General features: G+C 38.1%; 1 protein-coding gene across 4 annotated transcripts in view; it reads left to right on the plus strand.

The window, feature by feature from the left end:
• Positions 1 to 20,417, plus strand: part of CRPPA (CDP-L-ribitol pyrophosphorylase A) — a 175,985-nt gene that overhangs the window by 88,469 nt on the left and 67,099 nt on the right. Inside the window, exons 6-10 of one of the 4 annotated variants that reach the window (XM_045007023.1) lie at positions 4,828 to 4,925; positions 9,116 to 9,205; positions 11,695 to 11,787; positions 12,042 to 12,168; positions 17,272 to 17,403. In XM_045007023.1, coding sequence (XP_044862958.1) covers positions 4,828 to 4,925; positions 9,116 to 9,205; positions 11,695 to 11,787; positions 12,042 to 12,168; positions 17,272 to 17,402 — 539 coding nt within the window. In that variant the 3' untranslated portion in view covers position 17,403. Of the gene's footprint in view, positions 1 to 4,827; positions 4,926 to 9,112; positions 9,206 to 11,694; positions 11,788 to 12,041; positions 12,169 to 17,271; positions 17,404 to 20,417 lie in introns of all 4 variants that reach the window. The other 3 variants (XM_045007021.1, XM_045007025.1, XM_045007024.1) reach the window with 3 other exon arrangements.

Raw genomic sequence — 20,417 nt, forward strand, 5'->3', positions numbered from 1 at the left:
AAGATTTTACAGGAATTAAAGGAGGGCAGGGTGGCTGGGCCAATTGACCAATTACCCATAGAAAACTTGAGGGTTTCCCTTCTGGGTTTGGTCCCCAAGAAGACTTGAGGGACATACCAATTAATTCATTCACCACAAGAGGTGGCTCTGTTAATGATGGGATAGACCTGGCACTATGTTCCGTGTGTTATTCCTCCATTGACGAAGCAGTTTGTATGGTTAGGGCTTGTGGCCCGGGACACTAATGGCTAAGTGCGATATCAAATCTGCTTTTCAACTGCTGCCAGTTTGCCCATTGGAGTTTGAGCTCTTGGGTTTCTTTTTTGAGGGACAATTTTATTTTGTCCAGGCTATGCCCATGGGCTGTGCGGTATCCTGTTCAGCATTTGAAAAACTTAGTACAATGTTGCACTGGGCATTGGTGTGGGCAGTGGGACTACACCAAATAGTACATTATTTGGATGATTTTTTGTTTGCAGGATAACCCGGGTCAAATGAGCGGGTTCACCAGGTCCTGGCTAAACAGTTGGGGGTACCCCTAGTGGAAGAAAAAACAGAGGGCCCTTCCACTACATTGACCTACTTGGGGATCGAACTGGACACCGGGGAGGGCATATCGTGGCTCTCTCAGGATAAGCTTCACGAGCTATTGGAATTGCTCAGGAGAGCAGTAGGAGCCAAGAAACTCACACTGTGAGATCTGCAACCTATTCTGGGGCACCTGAACTTTGCCTGCAGGGTTGTTGCCCTGGGGAGGGCATTTTGTGCCTGGATGGCAGTGGCAAGAGTGGGCATAGCCAGGTCACACCATTACATACGAGTCGCTAGAGAGATGAAGGAGGATTTGAAGGTATGGGAACGTTTTTTGAGTCACTTTAATGGGGTATCATTGTGGCGGGCAGAATGGCTATTACAAGGGTTTTAAAAATCCATTCGGATGCTGCAGGGGGTACAGGTTTTGAGGTGTTTTATCAAGGCAGGTGGTGTGCCCAGAAAAAGCCTGCCATCTGGACACAAAACGAGGTGGTGCGTTATATGACTTTTTTGGAATGAAAAATGAAGAGGGGCTGGTGGAAACCCCAGATAATGATTTGAGTAAACATGGATTTGCCTGCACTGTACACTTTATCTGCCAGGTAGTCCCAGACAGCTATATAGTAAAGTTGCGGCCTGATTAAATTATCTATCAATTGTCTCTTTTCCTTCTTTTGTTATATCCAGATAATAATAGACCATTCATTTCATACAATGGACCCCAAGGATACTTAAAAATTTAATCAATAAGGTCTTCCAAGGATATTGCAGGAAATTGCCATGTCTTTCTCAATGGCAATGATAAGAAATCTTTAATTTGAAGTGAGAATGCCTTATTAAACAGAAATGGTACTAAGGCAAAATTGAGGAAGATATGAAGCTTACCTTTATTTCATGTTACTGTGAGTGGAAAAGAAAAGAATGTCCCAAGGAAGTGTTAGGACTGGTGCAGAAGACAGTCCCACGCAGGTAACAAGTTGGATTAATTGGCAAGTGCCTAAGAAAACACTCAGTGTCAGAAATTATCAGGGCAGTTCCTTGTATGAAGCTTGACAAAATTAAGATGTGGCAAGACTAGGCAATGATACAGTTGGGACATGGCAAGGTTCAGAAAATGGGTTGGGGTGACCTCTGGGCTGCCTTAGGATTCAAACAAAGGAGTCTTACTATGTTGGAGAGAAGGGTTAAACATACTAGAGCAAGTCCTGAGTAAAATTTTTTTCTTTTTAATTTTACTCTAACAAACTCCCTGACTTCACTGATTTAAGGAATCAGGATTTGGCCCATTATATTTTGGCAGCATGGAGAGCTTTAGCTGTGGTTATGGAATGGACAGAGACTTTCTGATAGGACTACAGGTTAAAAAGGAAGCAGCACTTGGAGGTTTAATCCCACCACAGCTCCAATTTACTCCATGCACAAGGACATTAAAGCGAAGGAAGTCAAGGGTAGATGGGAGAGAGGCTGGGTAGTGTTCCAGAGAGAGATTGAGGAGTGTCATGTGCGCATAGGGAAGGGGAGTCCAAAGCAGTAGAAAGGTGGAGGGAGGCAATATAACAGTGATCAAGAAAAGGGAAGAAAAACAGCTCAACTGGCAGTTAAAGGGAAAGATAGGGCATGGGGAGAAGGGAGAGGAGAGGCATCGTTAGTGGTACAATAAGTTTGTATGAAGAGATGCATATCAGCAAACCAATTGACTTTGTGTATCATCAAGTTTTCCAAACAATCCATTACCTCTTTAGATGTTTCTATAAAATCTAATTGTCCAAACTGCTTTTCTTTATTTTTCTTCTTGAAGCCATATTTTAAAAATGATTTCAGTATCCCATCTGTGTTTGAATTATCATTAATTTTATTACTCTCCTCACTTATGGACTTTCTCTGTAATACTACTCCCTCACCTGCTATTCTTTATAAAATGACTTGTTATTCTTTCTAACTGTTTTGTATAGCATTAAGATGTTTTACTCTTCTCTATTAAGGTTAACCTACAAATCTTAATTGTCTTTTTGTATTCTTCTTCCTTTACCCCTTGGATTCCAGGGGATAGGAGATTTTTGAGAGGTGGGGAGTTGACTTTTTAAACTGAGATCTTTGAGCAGCCCCTTGTGAAGTTACATTGGATGCTATTTGTTTGCAGACTCCTCTTTCAGAGAAATGGTCTATTGTGTCTTAGTTCTGCTGCCTTTTAGGATTCCACAGCCTTATTCCACATGTTGTTTTTCATAATTGTTCTAATTTGACTTTACTCAAATACTTAGTTCCTCAACACTTCATTTTTTGAAATCTACTACCTTTGAATTGCTCCATTATGTACAAATATCTTGTACTGCGTCATTCCTTGTACTATGCTAAATTGACTTGATTCGTGGTTTCTGGTTTCAAGGTTCTCTACCATTCTCAACCAGTTCCTCTCTGCTGTAAATACAGGATGCTTCTCCTGTACTTACAGGTCCCACTTTTTACATCATAAAATTGTTCCTTTTTATGTAGAAGACAGCTTTGATGCATGTTTGACTTCACTTTCTGCCCAACAAATCTATAGGAATATAAATTCTCCCATAAGAGAATAATGTTTTATGAACATTAAAACTAAATTAATGGCCAAAAAGCTTTAAAGAAAAGGTGGAAGGGTGTTGCTATAATTTACATTATTTACAATGCCATGGTTTCCAGTTGCCTGAGAATTGGGCCATAAATGTGTCACTCTTATTTTCATCTGGTCCTTGTAGTCTGTAAGCAGATGCTTGTTGTTTCTCATTTATTTTTTTTCTTTGTAGCCTAATCCAACGAACTTCAGCACCATTCTCTTCGCTGTCAAATAACTTCACCACCATTCTCTTCACTGTCAATTTGTGCTTTGGTGGCATTGTAAATAATGTAAATTATAGCAACACCCTTCCACCTTTTCTTTAAAGCTTTTTGGCCATTAATTTAGTTTTAATGTTCATAAAAAAATTGCTTGAAAATTATCAAAAATCTCATTCATTTTCCAAAAACACTAACTCCATAGCAATAAGCAGTTTTAAAATGTATTTTTGTTCTGTATTTGTTACCTTTTATACAGAGATGCTTGATCATATGCCATAGAGAAGGGGGGAAGTTTTCTTAGACAATGATAAAGATATCTGAATGAATTTATCATTTGGTGTTTAAATATTTAAAAACTTTCCCCATGAAGCCAGTATATATTTTTATATCCAATGTTGTTTTGATGAGCATTCAGGACATATTTTTATAATTTCTTTTAAATCCCTCATGCTAATTTAATTTTTTAGGTTTGTTTATTTTTGTCCTTGAAGTGTAGTCCAGATCTGTTTTCAGTATAATTATACTACACATTTATTATCTTTTAGCTGCTTGTAGAATGGACACCCAGAAGACAATACAAACCATACATGTCAGTATGCATGTTAATTGAGCATCAAAAGGACAAAAAATTGCATTAAATAAGAAGAGTTGGATTTAAAAAAATTGTTAAAAAATAACAACAACAAAAACAACCCACCAGGAAAAATCTTGTTGAATCTTAAAATTAGAGACAGAGTTCCTGCTTTGAAATGTTGGTATATGGAACTGACTGGGTATTAACTGTATTATTTTTATTTTTAGTAGTAAATTTGTTATTCTCTCCTAGACCAATGTATTTAGTAATGAGTTCCCACGTGTGAGGTTGTTGTCTCATAATCAGATGGATTTGACCTGATTCTACAACTTGCTCCATGTGGGTAGCTCCCTGTGCCCAAAACCCACATGGAACTGGTTGTTTGGTTCAGATCTTAATTTATCTGACTGCATCTTTGTCCCATCTTCTTCTTGCCCATTTCATAATATACCTTTTGCAGCATTGCTAATAATGTATTTAGTGCCCACTTGGAAGTTGGGGTGGAGAGGAATTAAGCTTGTATGAAATCAGTATACCAGGAAATTATATACTTTCTTGATATTCATTAAATGTAAGTATGTGGGGTTCATCCAAAACCCATTGAAGTCATTTAGGAATCTTTCCATTGATTTCAGTGAGCTTTAGATCAGGCCCTGTGTGTGAGATTTTTCAAAATTCTGCAGAAGTAGGAAATAGGGAATAAACTGCTAATTTGATTTTCTGTTTTATGTTAATTGTGCTGACTTGCCTTGGAGTAAGGCCTCTTAAAACGAGACTTTCAACTGTTGAAAAGGCTATATTGAAAAACAGCAGCTGAAGAAGTTGAAAGTAGAGTTCAGCAGATTAATAATTTTGTTTGATATATTCTTTATATGAAACATTCAGTTCTTGTTTTCTCTTGATCACAGACAATCTATCACAACAAGTTTGTGTTACCACTGATATGAAAGAAGATGCTGTGCAGTTCGGTTTTCTCCTTCATGAAACTCTGAAAAGCGAAGTAAAAGTAAGTACTTGTACATAGCATATGTGTTAGTAATCTTACTAATAGCCTGTTTCTGGTTGCCATCAACTCTTAAGGAAATGGACCAAATGTCACCATTGTGTTAAAGATAGTATCCAAAGCCCTCTGCCACTAGAATAATTTAAATGGGGAAAGAAAACTAATCAGCTATTCTGCCTCCAGTTTCAAACATGTCTTGCCAAAACTTTGAAAAGTGTGTTACTGGCACTCAGCACTTGAGAAATATATCCTCAGTTTGTTTCAGACAGCTTTGCCACTCTAGTCCATAATAGGAAACACGTTAGGATTCACTTAGCATTTGTGCTCACTTCTACATGCAAAGTCTAAAGAATCATTGGCTACACTATTGTTGATAGATTTATCTGATTATTCCAGTAATTCACGTCTCCAGAGGGTCCCATACGAGGAAAGATTAAAGAGGCTAGGACTCTTCAGCTTGGAAAAGAGAAGACTAAGGGGGGACATGATAGAGGTATATAAAATCATGAGTGATGTTGAGAAAGTGGATAAGGAAAAGTTATTTACTTATTCCCATAATACAAGAACTAGGGGGTCATCAAATGAAATTAATAGGCAGCAGGTTTAAAACAAATAAAAGGAAGTTCTTCTTCATGCAGCGCACAGTCAACTTGTGGAACTCCTTACCTGAGGAGGTTGTGAAGGCTAGGACTATAACAATGTTTAAAAGGGGACTGGATAAATTCATGGTGGCTAAGTCCATAAATGGCTATTAGCCAGGATGGGTAAGAATGGTGTCCCTAGCCTCTGTTCGTCAGAGGATGGAGATGGATGGCAGGAGAGAGATCACTTGATCATTGCCTGTTAGGTTCACTCCCTCTGGGGCACCTGGCATTGGCCACTGTCGGTAGACAGATACTGGGCTAGATGGACCTTTGGTCTGACCCGGTACGGCCTTTCTTATGTTCTTATGTTCTTATGTAGCTCTCCCACCTGCTGCCTGAGAGATTCCACCAGTAGGCACCTTTCACATATTATTACTGTAAAAGAACTAGGTCAACAACCTTTCCTATTCATTGCAATTGTTACTTTATTCATTGCCTTGTTAAAACAAGTAAATTTATAAGGAGACTAAAGATGTTTCTCTCTTTGTGCTTGAAAATTATGCACCGTTGGTTCCTCAGTCCTGGGCCTCTCCTATGCAAAGATTGCCAATTGTGATGAATATGGCTAAGTTGTATACTAGTTTTGTGATTAAATAAATATCCACAAGGGACTAGATTGAAACTATTAAATTCATTTCACTTGTGATGTAGGCCAGGTTCACTAATTAGCCTTTCAGGGGTGACGGGCTAGTGCATTAATCACAGCACTATTTAGTCCCCTGGAATGGTATTAATTATGTCTATATTTAATAAAGTTCAACTGTAGTATTTTAGCTAGTTTTTATGGATGCCTGGTGCATGAGTATTAATGTTTTTTTATAAAACGGAAATTGAAGAAAGTTGAAATCGTAACATAGGTGGCAAAGTAAGTAGGAAAAATGTGTTTTCGTTAAAAATAGTGTTTTCTATACAATTTATTCATTTTATATTAGAAAATATCAAGGTAGTTTAAAATTTCCATCTTATGAATCAAAATGGCACGTTTGTAACCATTTTCTATAACTGAAAGCTAATTGCTCCTAAATCCAGTAATGATTTGGCGAGACCTCTTATCTCCATCCATTTAGTCACATAAGCATACTCTATTCATCAGGTGTTATTTCTGCATGTTGTTTACTGACCAAGTGTTATCAAAGCTTAGCTCAAAACACCAGCTTATATCCCTCAGAATTTTTAAAAACATTTTTATTCAAAATACTGGCACACAGACTGAAAATCAGCTCCCTTTGGTTGCTGCATTTCTTATTTGCTGCTGAACTGGAAACCTAAGAGTCAATAACACTTAGATTCCTGCTTTTGTGGGTAGCTCAGTAACTTGTGGGTGAACTGCAGGATATCTTTTAGAAAGGCATCCAGTCTTGATATAAAGATTTCAAAGATGGAGAATCCACCACATCTTTTGGTAATTTGTTCTGATGGTTAATTACCTACTGTTTAAAAAATGGTTTTCTATTTTGAAAGTGTAACATCAATTTCCAGCCATTGGATCTTGTTATGCTCTTGTCTGCTAGGCTGACACATGCTTTTCTATCAGATAATTTCTCTTCATGTAAGTGTTTAGACTGTAACCAAGTAACCTCTTAACCTTCTTTTCGATAAGCTAAATAGATTGATCTCCTAAGTCTCATTTTCAGATATGTTTTCCAGTTCGTAAATCATTCTTGTGGCTCTTCTCTGAGCCCTCTTCAATTTTTCAAATTCCATTTTTTCAAGTGTGGACGTCAAAACTGTACATGATATTTCAGTAGTAATTTCATCAGTGTCATATTGTGAAGGTATAAGGGATACCATTTGACTGAGGTGAAAGGCCAGCAGCTGGCTGCTGCACCTGGGAAAAGACCTGCAGCTTAACTGGCTGATCCTCATAACAGGAGGAACAGGAAATGGAGAGGAGGAGCTGCCATAGGCTGGAGCTACTGGTATGAGGAACTGTTCCCAGAAATAAAAAATGGACAGAAGGAAGACTGGGAAATCCTGTTATCAAAAAGGCTCTTACGTAAGAGCCAGGAACTTTGGGTTGAGGAACTTATGGGGAGTGAGGGACAGACTTGGGGAAGTTTTGATCTCGTTGTTGAGAAGACTGGAAACTACGTTGTCTGGGCTTGAGGAGAAGGTTCCAGGCAGAATTTCACCAGGGAGGGCACTGGTTCAGCATGAGCAAGCCAGGGTCCAGCAGGAAGAGGACGTTATAGGACGGGCCCCATTCTCTTATGCATATACAGCAGTAATATAACCTGCCTACTGCTATTTGATGTTCATGTTCATACACTCAAGTATCACAACAGCTCTTTTGGCAAAAGTATCTCACTGGGAACTCATATTGTCTTGCTTAGCCTCTTTAACCCCTAAGTCCTTTTCAGAATAAATGCTTTCCAGGATACAGTTCCCCATCCCATGTGGTTGGCCTGCATTATTTGTTCATAGATGTATGATCCTATATTTGTCCATGTTGAACTACATGTTGTTTGATCCCAGCTTACCAGCATTCAGATTGTCTGTAACTGACCTGTCCTTATCTATCACCTAACTAATCTTTGGGTCATAGAAAACTTTATCTTCCAGATTTCTTCCAGATCATCAATAAAAATGTTAAAGTTGCACAAGAGCTGAACCCTATGGGATTCTTAACATAATGTTCTCAGTCTCCAAGGTTCGATGCTCAGTTTGTCTCATCTTTCCTGCCTGCCTTGAGTGCTGTCTTGGCCATGAATTGGGACAGAACAAGGAGTAATGGTCTCAAGTTGCAGTGGGGGAGGTTTAGGTTGGATATTAAGAAAAAACTATTTCACTAGGAGGGTGGTGAAGCACTGGAATGGGTTACCTAGGGAGGTGGTGGAATCTCCTTCCTTAGAGGTTTTTAAGGTCAGGCTTGAGAAAGTCCTGGCTGGGATGATTTAGTTGGGGATTGGTCCTGCTTTGAGCAGGGGGTTGGACTAGATGACCTCCTGAGGTCCCTTCCAACCCTGATATTCTATGATTCTGGGAGGGACAGGGAGGAGAAAAAAAGAATGATAGAATGCAGATTTTAAAGTATTTATTGAAAAAATGGTCCTCAGGAGAAATTCAAAGTGTTAATCACTGTATATAGAAACTTAAAAATCCTTGACCCTAAAAACAGCCTCTCCATCTCCACCCCTCCATCTGTCTATCAGAAACAATGGGACTTGCCATTCCAAGGCTGAAGCTTACAGGGGTTGAGGGCAAGGCATTCTCAGTAGCAGGCCTATATCTCTAGACTTGCTCTTTCCAGCAATACCACTTAAATGTGAATCTGGCCATGATGATAAAGTTTGAAGGATATACCTTTTTGTCCCGTTGTTTTTAACTGATACAGTGTCCTGGCTTTTAGTTGTCTCAGCAGATCTGGCTCTGCCCTCTCTCTTAAGCTGCAGGGAGTGTTTTTGAGTTGCGTATTTAGAATGTTAATTGTGAATTTTAAGCCATGTAAAATGCTCACAGACACCATAGTGGTGGCGGCTTTAGAAGAGTGAGTAGTAATACTATTTTGAGTTTGTATAGTGATACAATATATGTTTGCTTTTTCAGCAGGTTAAAGGCATATCAGTGTTTCTATGTAAAAATGATAATCATCTACAGAACATCTTTTTAGGACAATGCTACAATTTTATTTGCATAAATGTGAGTATTATGGACAAATATGCTAATTATGCACTTCACATTTAAGATATTTATTGATTTTTAAAATAAATCAACAACTCACAATAAAAAACAATAAGTTTTTGTGGGTAATGTATTCTGAACAATAGTAAAATCAGTATTGCCACATGGGAATCTCACTCCTGAGGTTTGTATTTCTAGTGTGTGACAGGCCCAGAAATTCCCTTATATTTCAAGAGTCATAGACCATTGACAGTTTTCAGAGTAGCAGCCATGTTAGTCTGTATCTGCAAAAAGAACAGGAGTACTTGTGGCACCTTAAAGACTAACAAATTTATTTTAGCATGAGCTTTCGTGAGCTGCGAAGAAGTGAGCTGCAGCTCACGAAAGCTCATGCTAAAATAAATTTGTTAGTCTTTAAGGTGCCACAAGTACTCCTGTTCTTTTTATAGACCATTGAGACACTTGTAGTTGAATATGCGCCCTTCCTACCCCCATTCTTGCACTCACTCCAATCACAAGCACCTTGTAAAGCAGCCAGTAAATTATTGCGTAGGAGGGATAAAGAGTTCTTATAAATCACCAGTTGAAACAAATAAACTGCAAAGGATCATAGGGTTGATAGTGTATTTATTTGATTCTTGTTGTGCTATCTCAAAAACAGATGGAAGTTATCATTGGAATACAATTTGTACTTCTCGGGGGATTCTACACCAAACATTTCAAAATTCTGTGCCAAAAAATTCAAAATTCTGCAAAGTTCTGCATATTTTATTTGTCAAAATAATGCAGTATAATCACAGCAGTTTCAATTGTTTTGGTAATTTATTTAAACTACAATACAGAAAAAAGTCACAATAACTATTCAGCATTTCCTAAACACATAAAAGATAAGTTACAAACACTTGGTAACTAATACCCTGCATTCCAGTTATAATCCTGGATTTTCATTTAAATTACATCACAGAACACCAAACAGGAAAAAAAAGAAAGAAAAGAAAAAAAAAGTGTAATGTCGTTTTAAATTGCTCAGACTTTCACACATTAAAGTCATACAGTTTTGCTAATCATTATCCTGGGCCTGGCTGGGTACTTTGAGAAGTGGTTGGTTCTAGTTGTCCTGACATTTTATTGACTGCTTGGTAAATGTTTTATTTGCCCTTAAAGTCTTTTTTTTTTTTTAAACGGGTAAGTAAAATAAATCCTGAGCTGTAATCTAACTCCATTGTGCCACTTTGGCACAGGAAAAAAGTGAGAAAGCACATAGATCTTCCTAGCTGAAGATTCCCTTACTGTCATTTATAATAAGGCTCCTTTACATCACTCTGGCAATATAGGGGCATTAAAACTTTGTGATGGAGTAGGGACTGTCTGTGTGGGGGATGGAAGAACTGGGGAGGACTTTAGGTGAGGGACAGGTGCTCAGCCTGTAACCTGAGCCAGGCAGGGGGGAGGGATGCGAGCACCTGGGCCCCGGAAGCTGGACAAAGGAAGGGGCCGGCTGGAGGGGGTTCTGGTCAATTTCGGTTTGGGGGCTGGGTGGTTGGAATTCAGGGAATCCCAAGCTGTGGACTAAGCTTCCTGAACCCCAGAAGGACTGGATTGAGGGGTCCTGGCTGTGCCCACAAGCTCTGCTGTATCCTGCGTTCCTGTTGTCCAATAAACCTTCTATTTTACTGGCTGGCTGAGAGTCACTGTGAGTCCCAGGAAGAGGGGTGCAGAGCCGGACTCCCCCACACTCCGTGACAAACTTTCACAGGTTTTATGCTCCTGGGGGAATTGACTGAGAATGGGAACAGTTAACTAACGATAGGAACATTTTTCAGAGTAGCAGCCGTGTTAGTCTGTATCCGCAAAAAGAACAGGAGTACTTGTGGCACCTTAGAGACTAACAAATTCATTTCAGCATAAGCTTTTGTGGGCTACAGCTCACTTCTTTGGATGCATAGAATGGAACACACAGACAGGAGATATTTATACATACAGAGAACATGAAAGGTGGAAGTATGCATTAATATTGTTACTATTTAGGCAGGCTGCTACAGGGGCGCAGAATTATGTCAGGAGTAAATTTGAGACTCCCTGCAATGCATGCTTCCACAGAGATTGTAGTCCACTGAGATTGCCTCATGTGGCAATGTGACTTGTTCAAAATGTTGTTGTGGCCATCAAATTCAGCATCCATCACATGGTCTGTGCTGGTACCTACTGGCTCTGACAAGTCCATTCCACTAAACCTCTGGCTAGGATCCTGTACTGGAGCAGGAAGGGTTTAAGTTGAACCATGTTTAGATTCCAGTTTTGTCACTTATATGCCTTAGAATGTAGCAGAATTCATGACAACGTGCTGTATATGGCTATAATTTCACCAATCCAAAGCATTACAAATATAAGAGGTATATTAAGGGTATATTTCCCTTTCCAGTGGATAAAAGAACCTTTCAGTGCACTTTGTGAATTAGGCTTTGCTTTATTTTCTTTTGGTAACTTTAAAATTTGCTTTTATTTAGGCTGAAAAATCTGACATTAAAGAAACCCAGCAACTAGTTGATATACTTGAAAATTCAAGAATTTCTGTCTTGCATCCAGTTGTTCTCATTTCGGTAGGTTAACTTATATAAGTTGAATGTAATAAACCTCTAATCAAATATAAAATGGTTTTCTTAGAATCTGTATAATTTATAATATATTTCATGTGATGCACCCTTGGATTTTAAGTATTTTTAAATGGTGAACTGTAAATGAGATTATAAAAAGTCATTGCACTTCAGCAATATGTACTTAATGTTGCCAGGAGTCAATCTGAGACAGATAAAAGGTACAGCATTACTTGAAAATGTACTTTATTTTCTTTAAGGTTTCATGGTGTCTAGTCCTAGTTGGATTTTTAGTTCCCACTGCTTTATTATGCCCTATTCATTCTGGTGATGCTGCGGATTGCATTGAGCTCTGTAAGAGTGTGGAACCAGCCAATCGGGTGTCAGGTAAATGGCATTTTAAGTTATGTTGTGTGGTTTTATCGGTTTTAAAATTATGATCATTTTCTGCTACATGTATTACCAGGAAATTAGAAAAACTGAGTACAATATAATTTAAAAATGTCATTTACCTACCTGGATCTCTTAAGACCTAATTAGTTCAGCTATGGGTAAACTTTCATTAAGTATCAGTCTTTCTAAGTGTATATATTATCAATCTGTATGTGGCTTACATTCTAGTTACATGGGTCATTTGCTGCTGCTGCTGCTGCTGAGGATATCTTCAGAGTTTGGGCTGAATGCTGCTTCTACACCTAGAGGGGCAGAGGGATTCATATCCACACAAAATATGAGACAAGAATTTTCCATGCAGCTGAGCAGCTCTGTAAGCCTCTCCTTCTGCTGAACAGCTGTGCATAGTTCTCTGTACTAGTTTTCTGCTTTGCTGAGAGCATGGAGAAAGGGGAGTTACCAGTTCTACCCAGTCCCAAGGATTATGCTGCTGTATTGTACTTAAAGCTTTTGGAAGCAATAGTGCATCAGAACTGACTGTTATTTTATTCTTTGAGTAAGGTACTTGTCAACATATAGGTTGATGTTATACATGAAGCCACTGGCAGTAGAATCTCAGCTAGTCTGAGAGGATTGCATTGGCTAGGAGTCAAGAACTCTTGAGTTCTAGTCTCAGCCCTAACAGTCACTTTCTCTGTACCCAGAACAAGTCACTTATCCATTACCAACTAACAAAGGAGGTGTGAATATTTATTAGTTAATGTTTATAAAACACTTTCCAAGTGAATATCTGATCCAAGTGTTCCCTGCAGTCAGCGAGGCTGGTCCGAATGCTGATCTTTGGCACCTGAGAATTTAGTCTTTACTTGTTTATGTACATTTATGAGAAAATTCAGTAGGGACCTCCGTGTGTACCAACCTCATAAGTTTTAGGTGGGCTTCCTCTGTTTACCTATGAGTAATAGAGAAAAATCCAGATTTCTCACTCCTGCACCCAATATTTAGGGGCCTCCATAAAAGACTCTTCTTTCTTGCCAACTATTTAGCTATGTGGTAACACAAAATACTTTCCCTCTGGGGCAGAATATTGTTTGCATTATCCCTTGAATAACTGCTTTAATCACTTTCTCTACATATAAAGCCCAAAGAGGAGCAAAACTTTATATAATTATCAGCCAGATAACACTATAACTTTAAAATCTTTTGCAGTAGATGTCATGGCTGTTGTCTGTTATTGGATGGGTATTAAATTCTTTCTTGTCTGGGGTGTAAAATGAAAGGGGTAAGGATTGATAGTAGCAATAATAAAACATACCAGACTCATGTCAGTGTTTCAAGAAAAATATGAGAGAACACAAATTCCTTACAAGAGCTCACTAAGGAAACTTCTATCAGGGTTCTGCCCTCAAACTACACAGATCTTGATATCTGCCTGCGGTGCAGCACCATCTTTACAGAAGCCCTGTTTCTCTGCCCTGCCTCCCAATCCCAAATTGTTAAACTGTTAATACCTTCTAAGAAGAATAAGATACATTTAATATGTTCTGTTTAGCAATATATATGTTTTGAAACTACTGGATCTGATTCATCTGTTAAATTATTCTCCCAGTACATTCTAAATCTCTCTGACCTAGATAGCCTGGGAATAACCTTAATAACAGATGCAAAGAATTGCCTGTTTATGAAACATATTTTTGATGCACACGAAGTCTCTCTTAAAAGTAGAGCAATGCCCTAAAAATAAATAGATCTCATGCTAAGCTAAAAAAAAGGTTTGTATAGAATTATTTGTCTAGAATTCTTATTGCTACCTATTCATATTCTCAGTTTATGGAGCTTCCACATTATTTTCAGAAATAGAGCAAATAGAAAATGGAAAGAGGTCTGAAAAATATGTTTTTAATTAATAGAGTTAGATAAACAAATCATTGTCTCATATTAATCACTGGGAACTATTTAAGTCCTTTAAACTTCCGATCCCTAAAATTCACTACAGATGTTATAACTGGGGGGATAGAAATTTCTTTCATCAGTCTTTAATTACTCAGTGTTGGGTGTACTCCTAAATAATGACTGTAGTGGAATTCTTCTCAGTTTAAAGTTTTTATTTTTAAAAATAAATAAATTCAACTTATAGAGCCTGAGTGAATTGTTAGAAAACTGTTCAGTATAACATTGCTCTTTTGATGTAAAAGTGGATACTTACATTTCTCAGATAAATAAATGTCAAAACTTAAGGTATTATGAGGATGTTGGCACATTTGGTCATTATGTTTTTTTAGATACTGGTTGACTGATGAACATTTCCCTTTTTGAGTCTAGAAGTAAACTTATTCCTTGCTATGGAGCCAGGAAGAGAGAGGAGAAAAGAAGCAGCAGACTTCCTCTAATCTAACCTAGAAAAACCTGTATTAAGTGTTTTTCTTTCAGCCCTGACAAGCTTTTTATTTCCTTTTTGCATAAGTAGAAAGTTCTCACACGCTCTGCACTTATTTCAGAACATCTTCTCTGATAAAAAAGAATCAGATCACTGGCAGAATCTGTTTTGTATTACTTTGCTATTTTTTTTTTTTTTTAGTGTTTAACTTTTTGTATTGTAAATGTAATGGGCCGGATTCTCTGGTGCATTGCACTGCTTTGCACCAAACCACTAATTTAGCTAGTGAGGGGAGGATCACTGCAGTATAAGGGTGACCCTCTAGTGGCGTACAGCCAATATAGGGCCTCCTACATCACTTGCCCTCCTTACTGATACTGTAGCATGGTGTGGCCAGGATGTCACTATATCATACTGATACCTGAGTACCTTTTTGGCCCATTGGATCCTTTTGTAACCATCATAAGTGAACACTGATTGGCTTGCTATAATCCCAGTACAACAGTTTTTGCACCTCTCCTACAGCAAACATGAGCTCTCTGCTGAACAGCTAAGCTCCAGCTTCGGACCCTGTATCTCTATTCCCACACTAACACAGCTGCTCTAAACGCTGTATAAACTTGTAGGTATATGTTTCACTGGACAAATGTATTGTGCTTAAACCTGTTATGCATTTCCTGTATTTTCACTATTAATGGATTATAGCCTTTGCTAGTATCAAATGCTGTGGTTAAGATTGCTATTTTAACTCAATTTTCACTCGCACACAACTTTTTTTTGTGAGGGGGAGGACAGTGGGGGACTTTGGAGATGAAATGTCCAATATTTGCTCTTAGTTCAAAGATAAGTCTGAGGAAAATCTCTTCCGCATCTTATGAATTTTGTGAATGTGACTAAAATATATAGCTTTTGACTATACATTATCTTGCCTGGAGTCTCAAAAAGTTTTAAAATTTGTTTGTAAATTGTCATTAAAGAGTAGTGCCTGAGCTACATTTTTAAAAGAATTTATTTATATTTAACAAAGTTATGAGTGGTTTGAAAATTGCATTCTTAGCATACACAATAAAATATTGTGGTCTGGTGCACATTTCCATACATATATGCTGGACATGCATACACAGTTTGGAAAGTGTTAATTTTTAAAGACATGTTAAGAGGTAGTTACTCACCATAGACTATTGGCTTGATTGTTCCAGTCAGAACAGAAAGTTGAGAGCAGGCAGGTACACGGGCAGCTGCAATAGTTTACAAAGGCACAAATTCTTCTACGAGTGCTTGCTCATGTTGATTCCATTCTAGGTGCGTGCGTGCCCACGTGCACAATTGTCAGAGACTTTTGTCTTAGTGGTATCCATAATGTTGGCTGCGGTGCCCCCTTGAGTGCCACCGACCCTACACCCTCTCAGTTCCTTCTTACCGCCTGTGGTGGCTGGTCGGAATGCCTTGTCTTGCATCGCAAGAGCGTTAGCGAATCTTTCAGACCCATTGTTCTGTCTCCTTTGTAGTTAGTTGTTAGGTATGGACCATTAAGTTAAGTGTTAAATAATAGTTTTAGTAGTTGGAGTCCTGGCTGGGACTTCACCACGGAACTTCTCCAGGCTTTAAGCCATGTTCATCGTCTACCTGGCCAATGCCCATCTGGTTGAAGTGGTGGATAGAGCACTGGACTGCGACGGAGACCTGAGTTCTATTCTTGGCTCTGCCATTGCCTATTGGGTAACCTTGGGCTAGTTGCTTCACCTCCCTGTACTTCGGTTTCCCCATCTGTAAAATGGAGATAATGATACTGACTTCCTTTGAGATCTACTGATAAAAAGTGCTATATAAGGCACAAGTGTTGTCAAGGCATGATTCACATGCTTTTGCCTCCATCAGGAAAGTGAGGCAGGACTGGCAATGACAAAACTCAATCTCAAATCAAAGTATTTCAAAAACACAAAATCCCATTAAGATTTTAGGGTCTTTAATTTTCTACAAAGTAGCTTTTTATTTTTGTGTTTTATGAGACTCATTTTAACTATCCAGTAGCATAGCCATGGCATCATATGAAAAACATTATATGAAGAAATGTCCTTCTTAAATCTTGGTTTTCTGCGCTTAATAGAAACTTTGTGAAGAGATAAAGATCAAAATAGTTGGATTGTTGTCAAGCCTGAGTCAAATGTAAGAACTAGTTACCGTACTTCTCTTTACAATGCTGATGTGCAACATAGTACAGAATGCAACTTACAAATGCAATGTCCCAGACAGAGAACAGACACAGCAAATATTCTTGAGAATGTGATTCCACGTTGAAAAACTAAAAGTTGTTAAAGGAAAACATCTGTACTCTTCTCTGATTTCTTCAGTTGAGGATTTGATTTGTGACTGCATTGATACTAAACAATTGCATGAAAGATGGATCAGAGATTAGAGATTTTTTTAAAATTAATAAGTTCTTAAATGTAGAGAGCACATGTTCTGCTCACTTCTGGTGTGTTGGTTTATCTAGATTTTGAAAAAGTTTTCCACTTATTAAATATTTAAGTCATGGAGCAAATTTATACACATTTATACATACAAATAATGTATTTATAATACAAATTTATAAATAAATCCTTTGCCATCTTATATTATTTTTGTGTTTATCTAACGATTTTTTAAAAAAAACTGGACATCTAACGGAATATATTTTGTAATATAATGTAGTAATGGTTTGCTTTTGCACTCCTTTGCAGGTCCATTTGAATGTTTCAGAAAATATGTCTTTCAGGAGTGGAATGGAAGAACTGGCTGGGATAAAGGAATTTGCAAGGGAAGTGAAAAAGAAAAATATTTTGGTTTATGGTCTTCTCATCCATTACAATAAGGTATGTAATTCTCTTTATACCTGCAAATTATCTACTTTTGTAAACTATATGATTAATGATAAAAATCTCCTTCATTTTAAAAAATCAAAGGGAAATAAATATGACAAGGTAAAGTTTTGTTGAAAAGATTCTTGCCTGTTCATGTTCAATATTCAGTAGAGCCTCTGGTTACAGGCAAAAATGTAAGTGATTTGATTAGAGAGAAAAAATGGTAAATAGTAAAAAAGAATAAAAAATTGTGAACATGCTTGAGCCTTTCTTTTCCTGTTGTTAACTTTTAAAACTTGGCATTTGCAGCTTTTTTAAATGAAAAATATTAAAACTATTTGTAATCAAAGTTGATTTTTCAAGTGTTTTCCATTCCAGTATTCATGTCTCCAGAAGCAGTAGATTGCCAACACAATCTGCAGCATCTTTGTACTTAGAAAAGCTACTTAAAATAAACCTTTTTGTTTGGGGATATGTTCTGCTTATAAAACACAGTAGACTACTTTGCCACTAGTGCATATATAGTTTTCATTGTGCAGGCAGCTTTATAGCTTCATAGAGCCACTTGTTAAAAGCGGCAAATATTAAATATTCAACTGATGTTTAAAGAAGTGGAATAAATGTAATTTTTACTAAATTTTTGGAATATGGTAGTTATTTAGAGTTACATGTGGCTGACTAATCACAACTATAGTTCATAACATTTTAACCTTTATTCCAAAAGTGCTGAGGCCTCAAAAATCCCATTGATTTTAATGAGAGTTGTGGATACTTAATATCTTTGAAAATCAGGTCACTAATATTTAAAAACTTATTAATATTATTATAGGAATACAGTTATAAATAACTGTAATTCTCCTTCTGTTAACTTCTGTTATAACCCCCTGCGTAGAGGGATGTATTTTATTCAGATGTATATTTTCAGATTATATAATCTTTCTAAGATGAAATTTAAAATTCAAAGTCTCAGATGAAGGTCAAAAATTATTTTGAAATCAGATTTGGAGTGAAAAAATCAAGATAGCCCTTATTAAATTATACAACCAGAAATAAAATAATGTAGTGGTTTCAAACACCTTTTGCATGTAGGGCTTCAAAATGACTTAGGCTTTCAAAATGTGATATGAAAGGGTACCTTTACATATGCTGGCAAATAAAAATTAAATCGCATAAACTATTTTGCTTAGAAAGTGATTACTGTGCATTACTTTTTTTAACTGAAAAGTTGAAGATATTTAGCAGACTCTCAAAGATTAAATCTTGATCTGGCGTTTTGGTGTGTGTGTCTACACTGACTCATCTATTATAAACCAACTATACTACTTGCATAACTTGAATGCTAGATTTAAGCCTTGAGTGATTACCCCGCTCCCCGCCCCGAAATTATAAACTTCCCTATTATTCATTCTGTACATGGAGACTATTTAGGCAAGATAGGTCTGTAAGATCTTTTCTGTCTACTGGTTCTGTAATTCACAAGATGAAAAGGATTTACATAGACTTACTGAAACAGATCATAGAAGATTAGGGTCGGAAGAGACCTCAGGAGGTCATCTAGTCCAACCCCCTGCTCAAAGCAGGACCAACACCAAGCTGGGCCTTAAAAACCTCCAAGGATGGAGATTCCACCACCTCCCTAGGTAACCCATTCCAGTGCTTCACCACCTCCTAGTGAAATAGTGCTTCCTAATATCCAACCTAGACCCCCCCCCACACTGCAACTTGAGACCATTGCTCCTTGTTCTGTCATCTGCCACCATTGAGAACAGCCGAGCTCCATCCTCTTTGGAATCCCACTTCAGGTAGTTGAAGGCTGCCATCAAATCCCCCCCTTACTCTTCTCTTCTGCAGACTAAACAAGCCCAGTTCCTTCAGCCTCTCCTCGTAAGTCATGTGCCCCATCCCCCTGATCATTTTCATTGCCCTCCATTGGACTCTCTCCAATTTGTCTACATCCTTTCTGTAGTGGGGGGCCCAAAACTGGATGCAATACTCCAGATGTGGCCTCACCAGTGCTGAATAGAGGGGAATAATCACTTCCCTCAATCTACTGGCAATGCTCCTACTAATGCAGCCCAGTGTGCCGTTAGCCTTCTTGGCAACAAGGGCACACTGCTGACTCATATCCAGCTTCTCATCCACTATAATCCCCAGTTTCTTTTCTGCAGACCTGCTGCTTAGCCAGTCGGTCCCCAGCCTGTAGCGGTGCATGGGATTCTTCCGTCCTAAATGCAGGACTCTGTACTTGTCCTTGTTGAACCTCATCAGATTTCTTTTGGCCCAATCCTCCAATTTGTCTAGGTCACTCTAGACCCTATCCCTACCCTCCAGCCTATCTACCTCTCCCCACACCTTAGTGTCATCTGCAAACTTGCGGAGGGTGCAATTCATCCCATCATCCAGATCATTAATAAAGATGTTGAACAAAACCAGCCCCAGGATCGACCCCTGGGGTACTCTGCTTGATACCGTCTGCCAACTAGACATCGAGCCATTGATATCTACCCATTAAGCCCAACAATCTAGGCAGCTTTCTATCCACCTTATAGTCCATTCTTCCAATCCATACTCTTTTAACTTGCTGGCAAGAATACTGTGGGAGACCGTATCAAAAGCTTTGCTAAAGTCAAGATATATCACATCCACTGCTTTTCCCATATCCACAGAGCCAGTTATCTCATCCTAGAAGGCAATCAGATTGGTCAGTTATGACTTGCCCTTGGTGAATCCATGTTGACTGTTCCTGATCACCTTCTTCTCCTCCAAGTGCTTCAGAATGGTTTCCTTGAGGACCTTGAGATCCAGAAAGGTCTCAAATCACTAATCCGCATATTAAAAATCCCTAAATCTGTATTACATAATAAAACATAATATCTCTGTTGATCTGTTACTACTTATAACATAAGGGAATTTTAAAATAATTTTACTTACATTTACATGAATGATCATAATGATTCCTATAGAGCCAAAACAGTGCAGCAGATCTTCATTTTAAGAAGTTTATAAATTCCAGTGTAATGTACCAG

This window comes from Mauremys mutica, chromosome 2 (genome assembly GCF_020497125.1).
Source record: "Mauremys mutica isolate MM-2020 ecotype Southern chromosome 2, ASM2049712v1, whole genome shotgun sequence".
In the NCBI taxonomy this organism is placed as follows: Eukaryota; Metazoa; Chordata; order Testudines; family Geoemydidae; genus Mauremys; species Mauremys mutica.